General features: G+C 41.0%; 2 protein-coding genes across 10 annotated transcripts in view; one reads left to right on the top strand and one right to left on the bottom strand.

Annotated features, from left to right (window-relative positions):
- Nucleotides 1–27,264, bottom strand: part of UBAP2 (ubiquitin associated protein 2) — a 123,299-nt gene that overhangs the window by 49,040 nt on the left and 46,995 nt on the right. For 3 of the 9 annotated variants that reach the window (XM_083818346.1, XM_083818341.1, XM_083818344.1), the window contains 13 exons: nucleotides 26,405–26,457; nucleotides 21,319–21,386; nucleotides 19,364–19,553; nucleotides 18,438–18,651; nucleotides 16,795–17,069; nucleotides 16,096–16,268; nucleotides 14,823–15,033; nucleotides 13,610–13,649; nucleotides 10,748–10,931; nucleotides 8,400–8,466; nucleotides 6,920–7,115; nucleotides 5,579–5,670; nucleotides 4,667–4,717 (listed from right to left, as the gene is read on the bottom strand). In XM_083818346.1, coding sequence (XP_083674472.1) covers nucleotides 4,667–4,717; nucleotides 5,579–5,670; nucleotides 6,920–7,115; nucleotides 8,400–8,466; nucleotides 10,748–10,931; nucleotides 13,610–13,649; nucleotides 14,823–15,033; nucleotides 16,096–16,268; nucleotides 16,795–17,069; nucleotides 18,438–18,651; nucleotides 19,364–19,553; nucleotides 21,319–21,386; nucleotides 26,405–26,457 — 1,814 coding nt within the window. Of the gene's footprint in view, nucleotides 1–4,666; nucleotides 4,718–5,578; nucleotides 5,671–6,919; nucleotides 7,116–8,399; nucleotides 8,467–10,747; nucleotides 10,932–13,609; nucleotides 13,650–14,822; nucleotides 15,034–16,089; nucleotides 16,269–16,794; nucleotides 17,070–18,437; nucleotides 18,652–19,363; nucleotides 19,554–21,318; nucleotides 21,387–26,404; nucleotides 26,458–27,264 lie in introns of all 9 variants that reach the window. The other 6 variants (XM_083818347.1, XM_083818343.1, XM_083818348.1 and 3 more) reach the window with 3 other exon arrangements.
- Nucleotides 649–4,639, top strand: LOC310889997 (interferon-like). The gene has a single exon (XM_083818359.1). The coding sequence runs from the start codon at nucleotides 1,523–1,525 to the stop codon at nucleotides 2,096–2,098; it is 576 nt and encodes a 191-aa protein (XP_083674485.1). The 5' UTR covers nucleotides 649–1,522; the 3' UTR covers nucleotides 2,099–4,639.

The raw sequence follows: 27,264 nt of genomic DNA, 5'->3' as shown, positions 1-27,264 counted from the left end.
CCCCCCTCCCACAGCCATGGCACATACAGACCCCCCTCCCACAGCCATGGCACATACAGACCCCCCTCCCACAGCCATGGCACATACAGACCCCCCTCCCACAGCCATGGCACATACAGACCCCCCTCCCACAGCCATGGCACATACAGACCCCCCTCCCACAGCCATGGCACATACAGACCCCCCTCCCACAGCCATGGCACATACAGACCTGCTAGTGACCTTCCCGTAACTAGGGGGAACCTAAGAGAAAGGTGGGGAGGGACTCACTCTGTGAGGGTGGAGGGAGAGGACGCCAGATAATGGCTTTCCACTAAAAGAGGGTACATTTACGTTACACTTTCCAAAGAAATCCTTTACTATAACGCTGGTGAGGCACCGGCACACGCTGCCCAAAGAAGCTGGGAATGCCCCGTCCCTGGCAGTGCTCAAGTCCAGGCTGGATGGCGTTTTCGGCACCAGGTCTGGAGGGAGGTGCCCCAGACCATGGCAGTGGGTTGGGACCGGGTGACCTTTAAGGTCCTTTCTAACCCCAACCATCCAAAAATTCTAGGATCTCAGGAAGCCTCCTCCTTCACCTCTTCCCACGTAAGAGAAATAACAAAGGGAACAGGGCTCAGCCCATCCCAAAAACAACACTCTTCCATACAAACAGCTGATGGGCACTATACCTTCTCTCCACGTGCCACGGCTCACAAGGAACAGAAAGCAACAACCACAAGACTTGGTGCCTGAGGCCATGCGAATGGCAACACACACCCAGCTCGCAAGAAGAAACCCCCCTTCTTCCTTTTTCCCCAAAGCAAACGCCTGTCCTAAATGCTCACAGCAGCTTCAAACGCTTAAGCCTCTAGGAGCTCCTCATACAGAGACATTCAGGGACCGAGGACCTACACCCACACCCATCTCCTCTCAAACAACCACCACGAAGCAATGGGGACACCAGACACCTCCCTTAGGCTCCTTCGAAGAACATCGCTTCGCAGTCCTTGGAAAACACAAATAGAAACATCAACACATACAAGGGAAAACACACGCAACACATTAATAGTACAAAGACGACAACCTAACGCTACGGGATTGCATAGCGAAAGTGGACTTGGGCAGAAAGAGAAATTTCAATGAAGCTACGACAAAAAGATCCCCCTACAGGCCAAAATAGAAACCAGAAATAGAAAAAAGAACCACATCTGCGGCACACCTTCCGCAGCACCTTCTCCCCGCCACTTTCACATCCCCCGCCTCCCAATACCCCCTAAAAACAACAGCCAAAACACCAGCCAAGGACCTCCAGCACCCGCACCACGCTCAGGGCCACCCCAACAACGCACTTCCCCACACACCACAACCACCAAAACTGAAAACCACAGCCGGAAACTCTCACCAACCAGAAAGCGACGAAGGGAAAGAGAGATGCCGCACCGCATAAAGCCCGACACACGGCAGCACCCCGAGCACTGCCACCACCCGCACCACCACCCAGCCCCAACAGGCTCCTGCCCAGCGCGACCCAACACCCACCATGCCTGGGCCCGCAGCCCCACCACCAACAGCCATCCACAGCGCCCTGGCGCTCCTGCTCCTCCTCACGCCTCCCGCCGACGCCTTCTCCTGCAGCCCCCTGCGCCTCCACAACAGCGCCTTCCCCTGGGACAGCCTCCAGCTCCTCCGCGACATGGCTCCCAGCCCCACGCAGCCCTGCCCGCACCAACACGCGCCTTGCTCCTTCCCGGACACCCTCCTGGACACCAACGACACACAGCAAGCCGCACACGCCGCCCTCCACCTCCTCCAGCACCTCTTCGACACCCTCAGCAGCCCCAGCACCCCCGCGCACTGGCTCCACACCGCACGCCGCGACCTCCTCAACCAGCTCCAGCACCACATCCACCACCTCGAGCGCTGCTTCCCAGCCGACGCCACGCGCTTCCACAGGCGAGGGCCCCGCAACCTTCACCTCGGCATCAACAAGTACTTCGGCTGCATCCAACACTTCCTCCAGAACCACACCTACAGCCCCTGCGCCTGGGACCACGTCCGCCTCGAGGCTCACGCCTGCTTCCAGCGCATCCACCGCCTCACCCGCGCCATGCGCTAAGAGGAGCCCCACACGCGCACCTCTGCCCTCACGCCTCCCTTCGCCCACCACACTGGGACGCTGACAAGAACTGACCAGAGCCCACAGACCACCACCACCCACCACCTCCTTATTTAACTATTTATTTCAACCAAGCTTGTCGTCTATTTATTAACTATTTATGCAAAGGAAATAAAGACCTTTTGTAAGAACCTGACCAGTCCTAGAGCATCCCTCTCGCTGGCCTGAGGGCATCTGGATAATGCCCTCATCTCCAGCCTTACACTTCTGCTTAGCCCTCAAGTGCTCAGGCGCTTCCACTCAACCACCTCGGGACAACCCCACCAACCAAACTCGTCTCCATCACCCCTCTCCCGTCCCGTCCCGGGGCACCTCTGCCAACAGCCCCTCTCTCTCTCTCTCCCCACGCACACCCTCGCAGCTACCACCCCCACGCACCCAGCACCTCTCTCCTTCTCTCAGCCTCCATCAGCATGCACAGCTCGCTCTCGCTCCACTCCTCTCCTACCACCTCCACAGCTTCAGCGACCACAAACCCCTCCCTCCACCACACCGCTGATGACCTCGCCAGGCACACCGCTCCTCAGCCAACCAGCCCCTTCACAGCCCGCTGACCGCTCTCCCACCCACACGGCCCAGGATCAACGTGGCCTTCGCGCCTGACCACGCACACTGCACGCTCACGGGCATGACACACTCCCTGGTCACAACCTCGACAGCTTCAGCGACCACAACACCCTGCTGTACACCACGTATCCATGCTACTTGCTGCACTGCACGAACTTGCAGGTCGTTCACTCAAGTCTGTCAACTGGCTGAACCCCTGTGAAGAACTGCCTTAAGACCCTACAAGTCCGTTGCATATTCATCTATTTGCCTAAGTTTATTTATAAACAAAAGTAAACAGAAAACAGGAAAAATAATAGTATTTCTAAAATATTTTATGGAAGTCACATTTTTAACAGGTCCAGCACGGAACGGTTACAGGCAGATGTACCTTCACAGCCCCACACAAGCCTTATTCTCCCCCACCAAGCCCATGCTGGCAGCTGGGCTCAGCTGCTTTGAACTAATGTTCAAAGCATGTTCTTATTTTAATACCAATATTGTCATTTCCCTAACTCATTATAGTATTTCTTACTTGTTTTTAATAGCTTCACCTCAATTTGTGTGACACATCTACTGCATTTTTCCAGCCATCCCACAACTTTGTCCTGACCTGATATCAAGCTGCCAGGTCTTCATTTAGCTAGGTCTTTCCTTTTATCTCAGTATGGCTTTATCTGCCCTCACTGCAACTTTCTTGGGTTTCAAAAAACTTTTACTGGAAAGTAAGACATCCTCATACAAAAGATTTTCAGAAACCTTCATCACTTATTTCCAAATCATTGTGTGCTATTTATATTAGACCTAAATTTAAGGTCTTCTGCTGAATATATGGACAACTTACAAATAACATAAAGGTCAGTTTTCCACTTTAATTGTCTGACAGGTATGAAGCTTCTTCTGAAGCTAAGTACTACTACATTTTCCATAGCCTTGATTTGCCCATTACAGAAAATATTCCACCTGTTTTTCATTACCAGATACTTTATTTTGGGTCTCACTTTTTATTTCTTCTGGCAATACTTCCCCCCCAGTTTAGTATTAATTATTAGATATCATCCATATTTTTTCTCCTAACTCAATTCAGTTATCTGTCAGACTGGTTCTTCTGCAACATTTTTCTTAAGTGGTTTTTGGTTGCATAGAACATTTTCAAATCTTAACCACAGTATCACTTGTGGCCTACTCTTCCTTTGATTTGATGATGAGCAGACAGACGGGGTTTTGTCTGGTACATCCCTGTACTCCATCTGGCTAACCCCCAGATTCCACATGGACAACTTCATACTGACTTGCTTAAATACAGCCTTCATCCAATAATACCTCTTTCCAGATCACTGCTCATTGCTCCAGTTTTGCCTTTATGGATACAGTGCATCAATGTATCCTTCGACTTTTCTTAGTTACATACTACCAACCTTTCTGAGTTCTCTGCCCGAGTTTTGGGGTGGGAGGAAACAACTCCTCACCTTTCTGCATTGAGGGTGAGGTTCCTTGTGAATTTAACTACCTATGATTCCAGTTTCTCTCATATGTCATTTATATTCTGGATTCAGCTAAGTAAGAAAATCGTGTGCTTCCTCTCCTGCAGCTTACCTGCTGATGCATTTGTTGCCACAATGCATGCAAAGAACTCCAGCTTTAATAGTTTCAACAACCTGCTAGATGTACCCAGTGGCTGTCAATTTATGTACAACACCTTGCTGTTCAAGCCCACCCCTTGCTAAGAAAGAAGCTCATGCTCAGATTTCAGATTTGAAAAGACAGAGTTTGCAGATGGACAAATGTAACAATCGCTCTATACCCATTTACATCACCTAAAGAAACTGTTTGTGGATATTCAAAAAACAGAACATAAGGATAAGCTCTTAATCACCACTGAGCAAAGCAATTTGTGTTGGACAGAGGATCAATACTGAAGATAACTTGCTTAAAATGAAATAAACCAAGCTATTTACTTACCATTGGCAGCCTGGATTGAAGCATCTGGAGATCATCATAACCATAAATCTGCTTGAAGACAGATAAAAATACAACATCATTATAACACTTTTCTCTGATGCTGACAAATTTGGGGCTTTAAACACAGTTTGCTCCGGGAAAAGCCTACGTTAAAGGTGTATGGCTATATGTTGTATTTAGTAATCATGAAGCACTGTAGAATTGTAAGGCTAGTAAAGCTTAAAATGGCTTGTCACTCTAATATTGTTTTCGGGTGATAGCAGTTCTCTGAAGAGAGCTTGACTGTCCAGTCTTCAATACTATTTTTACAGATGTATCATTCATGAATTAATAAAGATCTACTGGGCATTCAGATTTGGGAGTAAAAGCAAGTCTTTTCTGCAATTATTCTTTCCGAGAATATGACGATTAAAGACATAACGAGTAGATTATCAAGCAAACTACAACTCATCCCTCACATTCAATGTAATAAGAAAAGCAGTTAGAACAGTTTCCGATTCAAAAATTAGATAATGAGATGTTGATCCTGGTCAGACATCAAAAAACTCCGTGCAACCTTTCAAGCAATGACAGACAGAACACATGGCACAGCTCAACCAACAATACAGTGAGTCTATTCCAGTAACACAAACCTGAATAAGTCTAAATTTAATGGAAAGGCCTAAAACTTTATACCACCAAAAACCGTAACAGAAGACATGCTCAGCTTTGACAGCAGCCACACCAATTCTGAAATTTTCTGTGAACAGTGAACTCCCACTGAATAGACTGCACTTCTTCAGCATTTGGAAGAAGAATTCCAAGTGCAATACATGACAACACAAATGCCTTGGCATAGACAGCAGCAGGTCTGGAGGGCCCACTTGCACCAAGGTTTAAGTAAACAAGGACAGGTACAATTAAATTGCTTACTGGGTAGGCAGGCAGAAGTCCTCCAGGTCCCACAATATACTGGTTATGCAACAAGGGCGGTACACCTTGGGGTAGGTTTGGGGGAGCTTTGCCTGTAGAACCAAAATACAGACGCTTTAACAAGCCTTTAGAAAAGAAAAGGCTTCAGCACCGAGACAACATAGCTCACGAGCCCTGGCAGCTGCACTATCATGGCTTTTAAAGAACAGAACTACACAGAAAAATTTAGTGCTAACTGATGAAAATGCTCAAAATAGCCTGAAAAGTTGAACCATATCTAAAGGAAGGGAAAGCACAGACTACGTCAAATTGAAAACAGTCCCTGCAGAAAACAGTCCGATTCTGTCATTTACTTTGAGTGGATTATAGGAATTACAGGAACTTCCTTCCTTGGTCCCCTCCTGAAGGTAAAACATAGGCATTGGTCTTGATCTGAGTGCAAATCATTTTCTTTCATTTTCTGTCCTGTCAACACATTTTCCCCTTGCTGTCAGCAACAGACCAGAAAGCACTAAATATTGCCAGTATACTTTTTGTGGGTTACTTATTGCATTTGGGAAAATAAAGAAGATTGAGACAGCCTCAGGTGCCTCTATGAAGCAGAGCTAGGAAGCAGAAGGGTAAAAAGGCATTTTGGCCAGTCAGATGCTTCATTTACAAAGAATGGGAATAGGAAATGAAAAATTCTCATGTATTTAAGTTTGATCTTAATATTTACATCATTCACTTCCCTGCACAGAATTTCCTTTTAGCAGGTTACATTGATTAGAAGAGCAACAGAGAAATATAGCATTGCTTCCACTTCAGTCAAAGAAGTCTCCCCACCTTCTCTGTCAGTGGATACTTTGGAAGAAGCGATTATTGCTGTGGAATATCCCACACAGACAGCTTTTTTCCTCTCTGCAGATGTGGCAGTAGGTATGTGACACATGATAATGAGGACACTGCAGTGTACTTTGATACTGCCAAATGAATTCAAGTCACAGAGAAGACTGAAAGGAAAGCTAACGTGAACTGACAGCCAAGAGCAGATCACAAACTGGAATACAAACTGGGCAAGTCTCCTAGTCCAAAACTTGAAGCGAGAGCTGCTCTGGTGTCTATTTATAAAGCTTTTTGGGGATAGAATGTGCTATATAAACGCCACATCACACCCTAACAAATACTTCAAATACACAAAAGCAGGCAACTTTATTTTAAAAGCCAGCAAGTAAAGCATGCTGAAAATGCTAGTCAAGAGTGTGGATTTCTTAGCGTAGTTATTGCTGGTGAGATGCTCAACTGACAGCCCTGCAGACTGAAGTCCTCTGTCTATCCACGTGATCTGTTAATATTGCGAACCTGAAGACACTAAGGGAGCTGCCCGAGTGGTAGCAGCTGGTATAGAAACACTGGTAACGCTCAGGCCAAGGCTGTTTGTAGTGTTCATACTGCTTGCCATGCTGACAACCGAAGAGGTGGTGCTAGTGGCTGAGGTTGAAGCAGTTGAAAAAGTTGTTGAGGGCTGGAGCGAAGTTGTGTTCTCAACACTAGTGTGCTAGAAAGGAGACAAAAAGAATGAGGATCACAGAGCAAGTAAACCACAGTGGAAGATGCTGTGGAAAAAAAATCTTTTAAGTAACAGCAGCTCATGCAAGAGAATGTTTAATAGTATATGCATTACTTATGTACCAAGCAAGCAACTAAGTCGCATGCTTGTCATTTTTAAGTATTCAAAGAAAATTACATGAGAGTTTAAATTAAGCAGCTGTATCATCATGGAATTGTATTGCAAAAACTCAAACATCCTTCCATTGCATCATTTTTTGCCCTTTGACTGTCTACTCATTTAAGCTAGTACTTATTATATAAACTATATTCTCCCAAAAGACTGTTTTTTCCAGAATACAGGACACTGCTATTGTCATTTCCTCATTGCACTTTGTGGAATTTAAAATATTAAAACTGCAATGCCCCAGAACAAATTCAACATGGTAAACCACCACAGATCAGATATGTTACAGGAACCCATGGGTATAAAGGAGTTCCTGGTTTGAATCCAGCGCAATACAGTGCCTTTACTGTAAAAGTTGATCACACTTGCAAAAGTGTTATCAATACACAGAAGCTAAAACAGCTCCCACGACAGGGAAGAAGGACATTTGCCTAAATGTGAATTTTCAAGTTACACATTCAGTCAGGATGAAGCATTACAAACTAAAATACACGAATAAAGAAGAGCAGAAGCCTATTGGCACACCCTAACTGGGACTGTACAGAAATACACTATCACTGAATAAAGCAGTGCCTGGCTTCCATTTGTGTAAGCTCACCTACAGCACTGTATTCAATACCATTTGCCTCACTCAAATGAATTACTCACATGACAACAACGTCACATGGTAAGCTCCAGTATCATCTGTCATGAAGCAATTGTCATGATACATATCATTCCATCACCCCACACTTTGCCTGCTAACTTCTCCAGTATAGATTGCTAACACCCCACCTTTTGAAGAAGTTTCAGACAGCCAATTCTATTTTTAACACACTTGCTGCAAGAAATTCTCTTTACTCCATCTCCCCTTCCTGGCACAAAAATTTTCTCTGCAGCTGTACGACTGGCCAGTCTCTAATATTTAATTCTTGATCTAGCACAAATCACAAGTAGTAATGACTACCTTTTTACCACTAGAGGGCTAGCATTCCTTCTCTCCTGAGATAAACCTCTTGTCTCAGTTCCTGGTGTACTGGGACACAATGAACTTTAAGAGAGGGTCTTAATCATCAGATTAACACTGACTATATGACAAACATCTGTTGAAATGCAAACAGGACTTACTGCATGTGATGTGCTTGAAGACAACACTGAGGCAGGGGAGAGGCTGCTCTGATGATTGGAAAGGGAGCTAGAAAGAAATTGCAAAGAATTAACACAACGAATTTATCCTAGAACAAACCATATACACACTGTATGTGCACACACACCCCCCTACAGGCAATTTTTCTTTAAATAATATCTGACTACTTTTTAATAAAAATAAAAAAGAACTATTAATAACAAGAAGCATGATAAACATCAATCATTTCTAATTATCAGTTTACTACATTTTTAGAAAAAACAGTTGTTTCAGCAATCATACAATGCCTGTAAGCCATGTAAATTCCAAAACCAGAATGTACCAGAAAGTTCCACATAACACGTGGCTTCTTTCTTATTCTTTCCCTGAGCAACTGCTGCTGGGTATCACAGGGGACAGGTACTAGGTGAGGCAGTGCTTTGGTTTGATTCACCACTTTGCGTGTTCTAACCTGCATTTCATTAGTTCTGCTAACTATAACTGTAAGGTATGTGCTCCACAACTCTGCCAACAGCCTCAATACTCTCTTCAAAAGGCAAGGCTCAAAAAAATATAAAAACAAACAAATAGCATCTCTGAAAGCAGGAAAATTAGACATACTACTACAGAAAATCTAATAATTCAACCATACTACTCATACCACCACTACAACACCTAAAAACCTTTTCCTTATTCAGAAGATGAATCAGAACAATCAGTTCAGTTTTATACATACTGTAAAATTTGAGAATAAGGAATCCACTGATGAAAAACCACCTGCAGATAACTTGGTTTTAGGAAACAGCTCTGTGTTAGCACCACTTCTTTCCCTAGCTGACCAGACCTGTGAATTTGAGGCAGTAACAGCAGCACCAACATTCATTTGTAATTCAAAGCTCTTTAAATGTCTCCTTGAAAAGTGACAAACTGGTTCTCAAACATTTACACTTAAAAGTTCTACCTTACATTCAAGGTTAAGAACACAAAAAAAGTACTACAGGACTAAACAAAATAACCAAATGAATACTGAACAAAGCCAAGCAAAGCCATACAAAGCATGTATGGTTTGGTGTTCAAATAGCTCATGATGTGAATCAGAAGCAAGAGAGATTCTAATAACAACACGTACTTTAATACTCTCCATGGGAATAGCCACAAGAAAATAGAGCAGTGTTTTTAACAAAACTCTGGACTAAATCATATGCCCTAATTTAAGGGCAAAGACTTCTGTCACAAGCTCTTCAAGGTGCTTCCTTCAAGCCTTTAAAACTATTCCCCATCTGGAGGAAATAGGATGACACCACTCAGGCAGCAAGAAAAGAAATGACTGAGTCCAGCAAACAGTTTTAAACCATTTCCTTGCCCACCCTTCCCTTGTAAGAAGCCTTCATTAATTTATTATCTGACCTATGGGAGAGACTCAGTCAACAGCTGCCAGCACAACCAAGTCAGACATGCCTGGAGTTCAGGCATCTTGATATGACACTCAGTATCTGCCCAACAGTTAACAACGCTCCAACTAAAACTTCTACCAACATGCACAGCTTTTCAACAAATGTGAAGAGAATTTTTCTAATATGAATGGAATAATTCTGGTTAGCTGCTGCATTTACCATTATATTCAACAGAAAATGCTAGTACAAAAGATAATCAACCGTACCCCAGCTGGGAAACGGAAATAAAACTGATATCCCATCAAATTAGTTTCTTATATTAACAAATAAAGTACAAAGGTGAGCATTAGAAGTCTAACAAATCAGTACAACCCCAGCAGGTCACCTGCCCGAGGACAAAGCTCAAGTAACAGGGACAGAAATATCAAAGAGTGTAAATGAGCTGAACTGTGCTGAAGACACTTCCAGGAACCTGATGTTTCAACATGTCTTACGGAAATGTCTGAGGAAGAAGAGAGACACAATGTCCTTAAGGATTTTTTTTTTTTTTAGTTTTGAGAAAAAACAAATATAAACGAAACTACGATACTTCATAATCGGGCAGAAAGTAAACTCTTAAAGCAATGACTCCAAACATAAGGCAGTGTATTTGTCCAGACACTGCACAAAGTAGGGAAAGCAAAATGGCGGAAATAAAAGCAGCTGATTTAGCTGGTATGATTGAAGCAAGAGCCCCTTGAAAAACAAAGGTGTTTATATGCCATGAAAATTTGAGGGCAGCACTGCTCTAACACTACTTTGAAAACAGAAACATCCTCTTCTCAATCTTTCTTAATTCCAGTTACTGCCAGAAAAGGGGACCCTGATAGCTTATAGCCCCAGTGTCAGCCGCCCTTATATTTGCCCTTTCCCCAGAACATTACTCCCTTCACAGGTCACCCCAACTCCTACCGTACCTGCTTAACTGGGAAAGTGAGCTGCTGGCCAAGTCACTGGACTGAGGCAAGCTGGGCAACGTTGCCGCGTGCTGCGATGCTGAAGGCAGAAGCGAAGCGGTGGTGGACACCACACTAGGCATAGAACCAGCAGAAGGTAGTGAGGGAGAAGGCTCTGTCTTAGACACTGGAACTGATGAAGTAGCTGCAATGAGTTGAAAAGAGGCATTCAGAGACAAATTCCAGCATACCTGACTCCCAAGCTGGATTCAGGAACACTAGGTATTCTAGACTTGATTTACAAAAATCTGGTTGTTAAGAACAAGGAACAGTGTTAAGCAATCTGGCTATTAAGGAAAAGTCAGATGGCACCAGAACTAGATGGCACCAGAGCTATGAATTTCTCTTTAAGCTCTTCACTTACAAAATTATAATATTTACTGCTACACATGTAATAAACTCGTCTTCTACACTTCACCTCCTAATATCTGATTATTAGCTTTTGCTCCTACGTCCATCCTTATTTCAAAATTCTTTGCATTTGATTTCAATCCCTTTCTGCAAACTGAATGTGTTTGCATTCTTCAAGACACTGCAAAGCTTACCTACAGCTCCAGTTCTCCACTCCAACCTACACAGCACCATTGATGCCTGAGATTTGGATCACTGGGGTACAAAGGGCACATAAAACTAACCCGTTTGCAGTACTGACTCAAATGTGTAATGCATTAAAAGTAAAATAAGCTACAATAAAATGCCACAATTGAGCACAGCATTAAGCACGCTCAAAGAGTTGACAAATATAGCCTTAGTTTATTTGATCTAGATAACAAAGGGTGATTAGCATTATTAATGCTACTTAGCTTTATAATTGGACTTATTTACCACCAATTTGCCTTTCCAAAGGAACACTGTACTGCAATAAGACAGAACAATTCCTCCATTTGTTTCTACACTTCCGTCTCTTGCCCTCTGAAGGAGGGTAATGCACAGAATTAGACACACATGCACACCAATAAATCTCAGAAATAGTTGAGCCCTGCCTTACGCTGGGCCATGCTTTCATACAACACTGAAGATCACCACCCAGTGGATCACTGCTATCTTGGAATGCTTGTGAAGTCAGACAGTCAGAATGCTGTCTGACCAAACAAGAGTCTGCTTAGAAGTTAAGCATCACTGTTCACATTAATGGTTTTCTCCCTAAATGAGAGAAGCCAGGTTGCTGGATCAGCTGCTATGCAAACAGAAATCAAGAGGTTTTGACCTTGGCAATAAGCATGAGCATAGCTGACAAAGAAAATTCAAGTGGCAAAAACATAGCTATGAAGAACACAACTGTATAAACCTGATACCTCCTGGCAACATTCATATGAAAATAAGTAAACACCCCTTATAACTCAGTACAGTTAGGCCAGGATTCACTCCTTGAAATCAAAGTAGATAACCCCAGTATAAGAGACTTCATTAAGATCATTTAAACAATGCCTGAACATGATGTGCCAGACAAAAAGAAAACCAGAAAACAAATAGGACGGTCAGAATTGTAACCCAAGCATGTTCTGAACAGCTACATGTTTAGGAAGGATGAGACCTGGACATTGAAGAGCAGCAGTAGGAAAAACGAGAGATGACCAACTAAGGATATTAGCGGCATATACAGAAGGAAAACCGTCAGTGCTTTCAAATGTTTACAAAAATAATTTCAAAATAGTTTGGACACATGAAAAAGATAAACAGTAAAAGACTGATTCTGGTTTATGGGCCTGAGATAAGAAAAAAATAGAAATGTTGTTAAAGGGAACCAGTATAGAAAAAGGGACTAATAAAACTGGTGCACAATAATTTAAAAAATTAGAAATTCTCAGATCTTTGTTTTTCATAGCAAGAAGACAAATCCCATAGCGAATTTCCAAAATCATAAATTCTATATGGAAGAGTAAATAAGTTTTCTATTTGTAAAGTTGTCCTATACATTACAATCTTTAGTAAGTAACTCTTTAGGCATGTACCCTTCCTCCTGCTCACTTAAACAGAACTCGGCATTAACGAAACAGTTCATAGGTCTGAATACTCAAGTTCTTGGCACTCAAATATAAAAAAAGCTGTCCTGCTGCTGACATACCTGAGATGTTTAGAAGATGGACAGAGTTAAAACTGAAGTGTTGGAATTTCAAAAGCTTTTAATTCAAGCTGCTGGAAATTTCCATAAACCAGAATATTAAGGTCAAGAAGAGTGAAAACTGCTTTTTAATTATTTTGACTCTGGGAAAAGAGCTACTGGGGTGCTACAAGTAAATTACCAAACACACACAAAAAAAAGAAGGCCAAGATGAAGAGAATAGTATCAGAGCCAACAACATATTATTGTTACTCTACTGTAAGATAGCAAGCAACCCAGCAGAGGGAGCATGTTAGTCACCCTTTTTCCCTACAGGGTAGCAACTGAGCAATTGAGCACTACACCCAGCAAGAGGTGCTTTCGAAGAATATGACTGTTTTGTTACCACTAAATTCTAATTGCAGCTTTCCAAACAAGAGCTGGAAGAACATATAAGGAATTGTATGTTAAATAATTTGCAGTAGAGAAATCCAGAAAGGAAAAAAGCAGCAGCAAAGCAGCTTTTCTAATGCTTAAGACTGCTCAGCGTTACACACACTGGGTATAGATTCAGTAGAGCTGTTTCCATATTTCCATTTTCTCCAATAAGCAAGCAGTACATCCTGTGCAAGTACAAAATAAATTTACATTGATCAGCCAAAAATTAGTCAGAGGACTATACAAAACCTCAAACCAGATGTCACTGCTACAATTGCGCGCATACCAAGTTATAAGGAAAGATCAGAAAGAGTCCCGTACACATCCAAGCTTTGTAAACTTACTGTCAAGAGCTGCCTGTGTTCTAACACCACTGTGCCCATTCTGTAAACAAAGGAGAAATTAATAAATCATCTCAGGTATATTGTATTTTCCGAATGAATCACATTTAACATGCTTCATGCAAAATTCTATATTTGTTCTAAATTGAAAGACAAAAGGGCAGAAAATTAGCTTTTCACTGCCTTTAACAAAACCACATAATAAAGTTCTCAAGTGCAAGGTGTCCTGAACATACAGAATCCCATACATTGCCCATACTACACCCATTAGCAGGAGACCTTCCCGTGTACTGTATATAACAAACTTCAGGTTCACACCAATATGAAAGAAAGGATTGCATTAACATATAGGAAATGGTTGTGCTTTTGATCTAATGCAACTCACAATTTTAACTATCCAAGTTACACAGACGCCAATTTTTTTCCATTGAAAGATAAGACTTGAGAAGCACCAGTTGTTTTTTGGATAACGCTGGAGTACAGAAGTGGATAGTCTACGCTTGATCCTCACCAGTACATACGAGCTAGTGCAGAAGACAAGTGTGACTGAGCCATTACATAACAAAGGCCAGAAGTAAATAAACTTACAAACTCTCACAAGTTCCTTAAACATTCAACAAATTCTCTTTAAACAAACCTATGTTCCATGTACAAAGAGTAGGTGCTTTTAAGTATCTCCCAAGAGATCCTCTGTCCTAGATCAGATCTCACCCTATTCCTTTTAAAATAAAACACAACACTAATTCCTACTGGTGTTTAAATCCAACAAAAGAATAATGCTGGAGGGGCCAAAAACAGTTTGAGATCTATTTGCTCTATTCCTTATAAATTTAAGGAATTATGCCTTTGGATAGAAACTGTCAAGTTATGGCAAAATACCATGACTAATATTTACATAGAGAGCAAGTTCCTTTTTTAAAAGCTAAGCTTCAGGGAAGGAAACTCAACTAAAATATTAAAGTGTTACTAAGAAAAAAGGTCAGATGGCAATTTAAGATGTCATGACTCATAAAATCAGAGGCTCTTATATCCCAAATACAGGACAGCCCAAAACGACTACACAGTAGGAAAAGAAAGCATAAATAACAGGGTGGGCTTGGGAATCAAAGAAAACACTTGGCTTGGTTGAGAGCATTGACATAGCAGGGTTATAAGAGTCTAAAATGGATAGGATCATTTTACCTTTTTCTAAGTCTTATTTCTGAAGTTCACTCACCGTAACTGCAACGGGGGGTGGTTCAGACGGAGCCATGGAGCTTTGGTACGCTATCCTACTATGCACAGAAGTCTGTTCATAGGAGGAAGTTGTTGTTACCGGGCTAGTGCTCTGGGATGAGCAGGTCAGGCTGGAAGAGGTGATGGCAGAGGTTGTGTAGGTGGACTCCTGTACTGTATTGGATATTGGCAAAGAGGTATTCAAAGGATCACTGGAAAAAGTAAAAGTTATTTACCACAATGGTAAATTAGGTATCAAACACCTTCATGAAATATCAGCTCCTACACAGTTATCTAAAACTTACTAAACTAAGACAGTCAAATTTACACTATTTATATTAGAAAAAAAATCATGAATAAATACAATTTTGCTTTGGTCCCCAGTAATCACTTCAAAGCCACCAGCTGCTTTAAGCACCATTCACCTTCCTCCTGTAAGCCCAACCACACTTGTCAATCAACTTATTTCCACCCTCTCAAAGGATAAACTAATAATCATAACCTCTTTCTTAATCAACTAGATCCATAAAGGCCAGAGTATGATAAACACCTAATCTTCTTAGAACAGAAATCTAACATTAGAGCAGCAGTCCAACTCAATACGTAAAGAGTTAAAAAAACTAAAACATGCAGGGGTTTTATTTTCTAAACAGCTTAAATCGTTTATGGAACTAGAAATGAATGTGGAAGTTCATTTTTACTAGTGTTTCTGAATAAACTTCAGGAAGCTTTCTACTGAAAGCTAAGAGTAGAAAGTTAAGAGTAAGGAAGAAAAATGGGTTAGACACATTTGTCTTTATCATCTCCTATTCTAGCATTTCAGTAAAAGCTTCTGCAGACTGAAAAGCTTGGCTTCTTTTCTCATTCTACAGGAGCATCAGATCTGCAGTCTGGTGCCAATCTACTAACATGCAGATATGGTACAAGGCTCATCCCTCCTGGATCAAAAGCAGAAAAATTTAAGTTGTAAGGAACAAATCCTCTGGCAAATTTAAAAATCGTGACAATCAAACATGGAAGCAATTCTGTAAAAGGTAGCTTGCTTTAAGGTTTTCCATTCGTGTCATCTGCAGCTTCAAATCAACCCGTCCAGAAGGTTTTGATTGTCATTAGAACAGAGACTTCTTTTAACATGCCATCCACAGAAAACACAGCCTTACAAGCCACCATTATTTCCCCCTCCCACTACACAGTAACTGTGCCTTTACATATTTTGCACAAACTTGACCCCTCAAGAGGACATTTCAGAAGGCACAAGGGGAACTCACACGTACTTCACAGATTTTGAGTACAAGCTATTGTTGGTCGCCTGGCTGGTATTCTCACTGCTTGAAGTTGATCCAAACTCTGGGAGTGCAGGCTCTGATCCAAACTCAAGAGCTCCAAACTGAACATTTAACCCTGTCACATCAGCTGATCCAGGCATCTCCACTGCAGAAGCAGGAATCTTAAAGGGGAAAAAAGCCACAGTTCCTTTCTGTGTACTATCTGTATTAAAGGTACCAGTGACTGACACTCACCTCCCATAACTACAAGCTTCTTCAGTTACTGCCTCAATCTTTCCTCTCAACGACATCTGTCACAAAGCCCCAGTTTACATCACATAAACTAATTCCGTTCTTGTAATCTGAAATTCATTTATGGATTCTGTGCTCTGATCTGGGGCCGAACGTGTTAGCCATTATATTTTGCAATACGCAGCCATCACCAATGCCCACCCCACCCCCCCTTCATCCAACATTCAACTTGCAGCCACTTGTGTCAATCCAAAATCACTCAGCATCAGTCATTTTCCACACAGAACAATCAGATATGTGCTTGGAAAAGACAACATCATTGTATTTTGGACTGCAGAACTATCCAGCTTAGAATTCCCTGCTCTATAAACAGAAAACATATGATGGTCTTTGCCCCTCTTCTCCCTAGAAACTTATACACAATTATTAAGTACTTGGTGCCATCAAATTACTCACCTTGGATGCTGGAGTTATCCTCCGTTTTGGTGGTTTTATCTGTTTCTGCGGGGTTTGATGGGCAGTCACTGCCTGGTTCTCCATAGATATACTGGGCAGCTGTAACATTTTGCTGACAGCTGTAGAGGTGTCTACCGGGGATGGCTCTCGGAGTTTCACCTGGGAGGAGAAGGACTCCAGCCCAGGAGGAGGAACAGGGACTGCCTGCGTTTGTTGCTGCTGTCGCTGGGTCAGCTGGCTCAGAACTGGGGATGGTTCAGGCTGGGATTTAAAGTCTGGTCAGCAGTGGAAAGAGAAAAATCAAATTAAGTCATTAAACTCTGCTCTTCATGAAAGAATCTGGGTGACTTGAAACACTTGACAGCTATTAGTTTCTAGTGCATGCACCACACAAGTTCCACGCAGAACATTACCACTGCAGTAACAATGCCAACATTTGATACTCCCTATCTTAAATGAACACTTTTCATCAAGTATTATTTAGCTTTCTTTAAAAATAATAGCCACATACTATTACATATTAGGCATCAGAAAGCTTGTGGATTATTTTAGTCAAACATTGCAAGTTTCACTGCAATTAACTGTGCCAATAAACTGTGATAACTTTCAATGTGTTTGAAGTTGCAATTTAGATGTATTACAAGTTATGATTTCCTGCCCCACAAACGTGAAGATTTTCAACACAAGGAAGAATTCATCTACCATCTCCATCTTTCTGAAAGTCAGGACACACTGGACATAATCAGTTTTTTCCCCTATTCTTTCTCTTTCACAATTTTCAGATGTGAAAGCCAAACAACAGCTTGGAGCACTGGCCATCAACCATAAGAGATCCACAGCACGCACAATCTGAAGGTGTTTTTTTTTATTCACTTGGCAGAGCACATTAGCAAGCAACTTGAAATGCATATAAACCTTTTTTCAGAATTAATGCATGTAAAAGATTACAACTGCTATCAAATTGGCTGCTTATCTATTTGGAAACGCACACATACAAGAGATAGATACAAGAACTATCATTCTTTCCAGTGAGAACACTGCTACAAACTGAACTGCAAAGAACAGCTTCCTATCATGTTCACTGCTGTTCCTGCCAATTGTACTTAATTAAATGAAAAATCCATCCAACTACAAACAGACAATGTGAGTAATCTGCATCATTCTGAGCACATGCAGACTTCACACAAGGAGGTATGATGCACATTATGAAGCAATTACGTAGTACTCATTCAGAACTCATGTAAAAGTTATAAGAGGAAAAAAAGTCAAAATATGGTGCAACCTTATATTCAGCTAGAAGCAGCACAGGTACAAAGACTAAAATACTTATTTTCCAGGATTTGCTGTGAATAAAGTCACATCAAAGTTCCACTTAAATAGGTGCACCAAATCAAAGATGTCACTACATGAAGGCTCAACAATTTCTAAAGACTCTACAGAGAGGCTTAAGCCCATCAAAATTTAGTTCGTGATACATTTGTAACATCTATTACCAGCAGATAAACTTAACTTAAACCTTGTAACCAATTTTATTATTAGAATTGCTTTTTAAAAGCCTTTCATGGAGGCCATTTTAAACTGTCATTGGCATTAATAACTTTTACAGACTAATAGAGATAGAGAGATTATGTGAAAGCACTTACCAAACTGACTTAGGACTGAGGACTGAGTAATGGGTGGTTTTAGATCCCAAGACGATGTGGTAGTTGCGGTAGTGGTGGTAGAGCTACTATTGTTTTGTTGAGAGGTAAACTGACCCAAACCTGGAGATTTCAATTGGTCCAAGATTTGGGATCCAGCAGAGTTTGCCAATTTAGAGGACCCAAGTTCTCCAAAGCCAGAACAAAGAACTGCAGACTACCAAAAGACATGGAGAAAAAAAGGAAGGGAGGAGTTAAAGATTTAATAAATAACTTGAAAATAATCATAAGGTCAGTGCCTACAGCTGCTATTTGGCAACAGCTGAAATCTCTTCAGCCCTGGATTACTAACAAATGACAAATGAAAAATTCAAATGTAGCATATGGCCAGATGATCTTGTTATCACTAATAAACTTTCAAAATTTATTTCAACAATACTGATTTTCTTGAATCCACACATCCCAAAAACATTTAATTACTAATAGCTGAACAGATTTTCAAAGAATACAAGTGCCCAATTTTAACTCTCATAATCATTAAACAAGGGGAGCCTTTTCCAGAAAACTCAGAAATAATCATGTTTCCACAAAAAGCAGTCAGATATGTGCTTGGAAATGTCACATCATAGTTTTCTGGCATATAACTCTTTACTACAAACCAAGGATTCAATCCTAAATCAGCACGCAGTAAATGCACCTGTTCCCCACAAAAAAATTAATACAAGTACTTCATGTAAACCAACAACTGCCTAGCAAAAACAAAAAGATTTTTGTGTATGTGTGCGAGATGCTATTAATCCAACTTCTTTAGCATCTGGGACAGAATTTTACTAATACTGAAACATCTCATGAAATGACCGGTACTGGAAAAGCTGCTTAACCTAAAGTATGTCCTCATGAAGAGCACTCAAAGAATAAGATAATTTTACCAGACTCTGAGGAGAATAGGAGTTTACAGCACTGGAACTGCCAGTTCCTGATGCCATCTGGGTGCTGTGCTGAGAATTTGTGAAGACTAGGGCTTGGCCAAAGGTCTGCTGCTGGGGAGTCTCAAATGAGTTGCCTTCTGTCTCTTGAGTGGAAGTCACAGGCTTTTGAAGCAATGTTACCAAATCAATGCTGTAAGAAAAGTAAAGTTTGGCTAGATTAAACATGATGATTTGGCTGTGCTGAAACTGAACAAAGCAGTAACAATATTAGATAAAGCTGCTACACCAGCAACAGAACTAATACTGATCAGTAACTTTTAAGAATATTGCTTATCCGCCACACAAACTCTCCACACAAAGAGGAAGAAGAGAGGCTGTCCCTGGGAAGAAAAATCCTGCTAGCTGACACCTTCCACTATGGTTACGATTGAAATTATCTTTGCACATTCTGAAAAGATCATCAACTTATGTAACATCACGTATCACATAAATAACCTATGTGATCACTATAATCAAGTAACTGGAGACAAGCTATAAAAGATACATCATGTTTGAGTGGATCCTGCCTACCAGCCACATTGTATATCACACTTTGTATTTTATATATCCACACTGTATATCACACTATCCTTCTAAAAACAGACAGGGATCCAAGTTCTACCCTCTGTATATGATGGGTTGAAGGACAGTAAAGAATCAAGTCACAAATACAGCAACTGAGTGAACGTGTGGTGATAACGAAGTCCTAAGAGCAGAAATAAAAGTTTCTCAGATAGCAGGCACATATCCAAAGTTATGCTACCACAAATACCTAAGCAGGATGAGAAACATGCTTTCTTACACTTAACATGGCTTGTTAACATCTAGTAGAGGTTTACTCAAGGATGTAATATGTTAAGACAATATAGGATATCAGAATTTTTAGAGTTGTTTTCCTAAACACACTGCAGGCTTGGGCTGAAGAGCTCCTCCCAGTACTTTCACCACTAGATTTCTTAATGCTCAAACATTTTTGTCAAGTAAAAAATTACCAGAACTTAACATGATGAACTAAAATATTTTCTAACAATTTGAGGGACATCCACTGGAAGAATATTTACATCAGAGCAACGACTGTACTAGCATATCACATTTAAGAAGCAAAGGAATATAAATTCCAGAAGAACTTGACACCATGCCTCCTCCATGTTATAACCATGTTACATAGATTATAACCATGTTACTTGGAAAGTTTCGATGCAGTGTGGAGCTCAGCAGTACAGCCGTACCAGAATATTTGGGACTGTTAGGCCATCTAGTTTTCAGATCTTGTGATATCTGACTGCTGACATGCTTTCCTCTGACCTGAGGAAATGTTAGCTAATGCAGGCAACAGATCTGTACCACCACCTGCCAGGCACTCAGTGAAGATGAAGGCTGCTAGTGCCGTATTTTTCACACGCTGATCTCCAAATCATAAGTAAAGACAAGTAATCACAATGCTTAACAGGAATTTCAGCTTCTTGGTAATGCAAACTTCTGTTAACGTAGTTGTCAAACTGCTGCGTGTATTCTGAGTGCTTTTTGACTCCTCGGGAGCTGGATTTGTTTCCTGGACAAACTGCAGCACAGAACTTGTTGTGCTTTTCAACGGACAAAACTTTTCTTCCAAGCTATCTTCATTCTTGCCTGTCACTAGTCTTTGTGCAGAAGACAGTCTTCTCAGTATTATCTTCACGGATTTAGTAAGTTCGGCTATATATCCATAATCCAAAACCAGGATTATAGGTAACACTGGAACCCACAGAACCAACTATTTACAAGCAAGGCTTTTTGCAGTTGTGCAGTCAGCTTAACCAATCTCTGACCGGGGCCATTCTCATGTTTCATCCAACATCTGCTTTAATATGTGCAAGATTAAAAGCTTCTGCTGGTGAAGCAATGTTAAGATATAGGGAAAATGGGGAAGAGCTTACCTTTGCCCAGGAGTCACGTGATTCTCAGCTGGAACAGAGGAAGCAGTAAAGACTTTTGTTTCAGAAAGCTGAAAAAGAAAAAAAATTAATTATACACATGTTCTCACACCTCACTGCTGCAACATCTGAAGAAGTTTCATCTTGGTCACGTACTGCCAGATAAAAATAAATGCCAAACTACTTTTACAACCGGTTATGCTGCAGCTGTGCTTAAAAAGACAAAAAACAGTCAAACTTCAGCAAAGTCTAACACAGAACCAAGTACCAATTTAATTTGCATTAGGATATTTAATCAACTGAACACACAGAATGATATACCACAGTACCTATGCTAGTTTGAGCAATAATAACTGAAAAATATTCCAGTAGAAACTAATTAATGTGACAGTATATTACCAGCATAAAGATACCTTGTGTGGACCCGATTTAGGATGCCACAGAGCAGCTCCAATAAATCCCGCTGCAGAAGTCTAAGGCACTCACTGTTCCCCTTTACTCACTTCACCTCTCCCTTTGTTTTACATGTCAGCTCATGCCACCAGCGGAGGCAGGTTTGCACCCAGGTGTACACCAGGAACTGGCATTCAAAGTTCCTTCTTGGCATTTTTGCTAGGGACAGCAATAACATATTAAACTCTTTGCTCTGCAAGCATGAGTTTGAAAACAATAATAAAGGAAGAGGCATGTAGATGTTTGTACTAGTACCACCAGTCAGTCCATCCACAGCAGTAATCTGTTGTGTTTACACCATTCTGTTACAGTAGATACTTGCACAAACAAGAGAGAAAGAAGAAGGGGGGCTGAATGATTGTTTTGGGGGGTAAGGAGGGCAAAGGGGGTGATTAATTTTAATAGCTTTCCTTTTAAAAAAATAGCTACACAGCTACAACTTCGCAGGGCTAATTTGCTTCTGTTGACAGGAATACTTACTCCCAGAGTAGGTTTTAAGCCAATGCAGGTTAGGCTCAACAAGATCAAAATACACATATAATGGTTGTATTTTAAATTAAGGGTGATTTTCTGCAAATTTAACTACTGTGGTGTAACTTTGCATTCTGAATAGCTCAGTTATTCTTTACTCAAACAGTTAACAGAGGATCCCTTTAGAATGGGACATCTGACCACAGCTCTTGCAGGAAATTACACCTTTTTAATTGGATATGCTGCTAGCAGCCCAGTTGAAAAGCACATCACGGATACCAGCCAATTTCACTTGCCATCCCATGGGCAGCTCTGCTGAACACACATCCATCCATGCATGTGTTCAACTGATCGGGCTTCTCCCGTGAACCGCTGCTGATTTAAGTTGTCTGGAGCTGTCTGGGAGCTATCACTTCCCACTCTGAGGCTAAGTTCATCTGTTTCTCACACACTGCTACAATTCCCTTACTTACACCACAGTGGGTCATGAAAAGTTGAAACTCACCACAGTCCCTCCCTCCATTTCCCTCCCATCCATCACAGCCAAGACCAAGTATTTTAATCCCCCACCTTTCGGGAACACTTCTCAGCTCTATCCTGTGCATCACGATGCAAGCCTCCAACTCGATGGACCGATCAATGCTAACAAGGAATCAGCTTATTATGCAATTTAAAAAAGTCTCTTCCTTTATTGTTCAGCCCTTTCCCAACTGCACGTGTTATTTTAGAACACCTTGTACTGTACTTTTTTGTAGCATTATGAGATTCCTGCATTATACAGCATAAGGAGATCAACTAATAGCAGAGCGGCAGCTCTGATCTGCAATCCATTGGTTAAATATTAAGTTATTTGTAATGTCAACAGTTTCTTCTGCCCACACAACACAGGAAAAGACCAACTGTGGCAAAACCACTGATGAATCCTGAAAACTAAGCAAATCAAGGAGCCCAAGGATGTTTGTGACAGCCTAAAAGTGTGCTCTAAGTATGAGAGAAGAAATGGTCTCCTCAAGTAAACCAGCACGCAAAATAACTCCCAAGTCTTCAGCTACCAGCTCTGCTACATTTAAATTTACTCTTGCACCCTGTCCCTGTAGCAAACTGCCACAAACTTAAATCAAGCAACTAATTTTGAAGTCTGTAACAGCATTTATCCAAACACATACTTTGTGCAGCAGCTAACAGGTTTATTTGGTTACACAGATGTATTTAGTATTTCTTAGAGGTAGTAGTACCATCTTCTGACAAAGTCATTTATGCTCACCATACACCATGCTCGCAAATCTTTCACTGAGGCACTGGCAATTTCCCAGAACCAAATCAACAGTCGCAAACCATTTGCATGTGGCAGCTTCACAGGGGTATTTCCTCCATCTGCAGTGAAATGCCTGTGCTTTTCAGCTCTTGCTCCTCTTATAAAATCGTTCTCCAATCACCAAGCACATAACATATTTAACATCTAGTTAGCTCCTCCTATGTCCAGTTGATATGCAATGGAACAGGGAAATATATTTGAGCAACTACAGTACCTCAAAATTTGTCTGGTCCTTCACTGTCCACGTTCTGAATGTCTCTTCAAAAAAATACAACCTCCTATTTTCACTGCAAGTAGTTTCCACCCTGTTACACATCACGCTGACACCCTACTGTACTCATTACTTTAACAAAGACAAATACCAGACAGGACTATCAGATCACAAATCCAATCCTACTCAGATCAAGCAACATTAAATTTCACTCACCTGTTCAAATACTGACTTTGTAACTTGTATCTGACTAGAGAACAAAAATTTAAACAAAAATATGCTTCAAAAAAGCACCTGGTCTATCAGCAGACAGCAAATACATCAGCTTCCTTGATCATTTCAATCATTAGTCACACTGCTAGACTTGTTTAATTACACATTTAAATGTGTGGCTCCATTTTCCAGACACAGGTTCATATTATGCCTTTCTGCTAGATTAAGAACTGAACACATATGCTAATCAAGCAACCCTTTTCATATTCAGTAAACTATGCCAAAGAAATAGAAAATCTCACTCTAGCACCTCTTCTATCAGTTAATACTTCTCAGCTATTTTCCACAGGCAAAAAGTTATTTGCCTACAGGCAAAAAAAGACTACAGTAGCTTTTTTTTGCCACAGCATCAGCCCTTTAAGAAACCATGCTGAGCTGCTCTTTTTGCATCATCCACTAAAACCGTAAAATATTTTCAGTTGCTGCTTTCCAGAAAACAGTCCCTTGTTCTGGAGGTATGCCTTGCATTCTTTATTCCTATTTAAAGAAAAAAAATGCTGAGGGGTAGCACTTGGTTATATTAAAACATGTTTCATTTGAACAAGTCACATCTAGCAGCGATCAAGATTTCTCTGCATGGCTGGTTTACTTTTATTACCCAATAATTTTTCAGTTTCCCAAACATTTTATTCAGCAGTGATTTTATTTTTTACTTCCAAAGCATTGATAAAGACACTAGATTGCATCTGGCCTAGGAATGGATTGCTTTGTAGCCCTCCCAGAAGTACCCACATTCAGTAGGGATCCTCCGGAAAAGGCTACTTGCCAAAATTTACAAGACAGATCACAATCTACTTTGTGTGGTTTTTGGTATCATGAAATTATTTTTAAAAGACAACAAAAGATCCAAAATGAAATCTCTTACAAGTATATACTTCATCTTCACACTTAAACATAATCTTGGTCTTTAAGTAAATTAAAAGTTATTTGGGCTTATTTTGAATAAAGCAACACTGAACTGCACAAACTGTATCCTGTACTTCCTTTTTTGGCTCAGATTAATCAATTTTCCTTCTATTTTTCTCCAGGCATGCTCTGGGCTAATTTGCCTGCAGCTTTCCATTTCATTCATTCTTTCTGAGCATCAACACATGAATAACTTTCTCCTAGGTTACAGGGATTCTTCCAGCTTTCCATAATTAATGAAAATTAACAACAGGCTAGAGATTTCATCTGCCGCTCTTTCAAGATTCATGTGCTAAGTACTGAGGTTTAATAATAATAAAAAACCTACCCCTAGTGAGCACTGCTCAACATTCCTCCCATACTGTATACATGCTGTATCGTACCGGTGCTAAACAGAGTGGAGAAACAAGGCCAGACATTTCCACTATCCTTAGCCTTTCACTAGTATACACTGCAGAAACAGAGGACAGTTGCATAAAAACAAACAAAAACCCAGCATTTGGTGGCAGTAGCTGATACAGAGAACCTAGGACTAGGTCATATTTTAGAGTTTTTCATTTTCTCAAAAGACATGGCCTCCTTACGAGGTAAGGACAGTTTTGTATCTGTTACGTGACCTATTCACACATCCCTGGGGATAACACCAACATGCCACCCTGCAGGAAGCAAAAGGGACGACTTCTGAAACAAGCTTACTCTCCAAAGAATAATCTTGAGATGATAGATGTTTCTATAAAAATGAAAAACTTAAACACTAAGGTTTTCTCTTCCTATTTATCTCATTTGTTTTCTGAACTGCTTAAGCTTTATTATAATACTGAAAACTTAAAATCACAAATATTTAAACAATAAATAGATCAAATATTTTGCAGCCATGAAGACATGTCTCCTGCCTAGTAAAGAAAAAAGATTGTTCCAGTACTTTAGACAACACAACATGATGAAGCAACAGGAATGAAGCAACTAAGTGCCATCTTCATCGCACTACTAGCTCCTCTTTTAATATTCTGAATATGAAGAGGACTGACTGGAATAATTATGCACATTTCAAGCAAAAAGCATCAATGATGAGTCTACACTTGATAGTAAGCTTCAGCACTTCAACATAAAATCTTGTGATAATATTGCTTGACATCCCTACATAGTATTAGGGGGAAGCATGCAGATACCACACATTAAGCAGTAAAGAACTATAATTCACTAATACTTAATTTGGGACAGAACTTAATGTTTTATTATTCGTGTGAAGGCCATCCAGCAAAATAAAAGTATTTCTTAATTCAATTCAATTTAAAGTTAAGCTTTTCTAAATATATACTCTTAAAGGGGAATTACAGCAAGAAACATCATTGCATACATATAAGAAAGAATTAAATAGAGCACTGAGATTTTGAAAACAATGCAGAGACCCTGAAAAACGGTAAATAACAAATGCTGTCTATCTAGGAAGGGACACTTACATCTTCGTTCCAGTCTTCTGCTGTCCATTCTTCTATTGAGTTTTTCCAGGCTCCTATTACAATTTGGGGAAGGAAAGAAAACAGTTACCAGCTAAAAATACAACATCGTATTTCAACCCTTCTGCATTAAAAGCAGTTCTGTTTTGATTATTAGTAAAACAACTTGAGGAGGTGATGGCTGGAAACATGGGACGCCCTACGAAATTGGCCCGCAGACTCAAGCTTTTGGGAGGTGTTTTTTTTTTTTAGCTTTGGTCTATGATTTCACGTATTTCTTAGCCGCTGTGGTACCAGACATAATTTGAACAAACGCACATCTGCAACCAGTGATTAATATCCAACATTATCAAGAACTTCCTCCTATACCCACCCCCATGACAGGGAGAGGGTTGCTCAGCCCCTCCACAGGATCTCCCAGCTCTATAACAAATTCATACAACCAAAACACCTGCTCTGACATCCATAATCCCACTTTGAACATACTCAAACTCAAGACCCAAGCTACGCTTCTGGAGGCTCCTTTCCAACCTGTTAACCCTCTCCTCAGGGCAGAGCAACCCAAATCCCTTCTCCTCCCAGAAGGACTTGATCTTAAAACACAGATAATTTATATCATGGCAGCAGAAGAGTCAATAAGCTTCCACCGTAGCTGCAGAACACTACTTCCCATCACTTGTGGCACAATCTGGCAAACACCAGAGCACAGCACCCAGTCCACAGCATGCAGCAGAAGTAAAGCTCCAGGAAACAACCCTACAGATCTAAAAACCTGATCCTTTCCCTAGGAAACAGCAGACCCAGACATGCAAGAGCGATGAACAGACTGCAGGCCTTGCCCACCAGCATAAGCACAGGGAAGG

Source organism: Anser anser, assembly GCF_964211835.1.
Source record: "Anser anser genome assembly, chromosome: Z".
NCBI classification, from domain to species: Eukaryota; Metazoa; Chordata; class Aves; order Anseriformes; family Anatidae; genus Anser; species Anser anser.
This window is presented reverse-complemented; position numbering and strand designations above follow the sequence as displayed.

Bases quoted from the DNA above. Each gene is read 5' to 3' on its own strand.
- LOC310889997 (XM_083818359.1), top strand. From the start codon at position 1,523: ATGCCTGGGCCCGCAGCCCCACCACCAACAGCCATCCACAGCGCCCTG.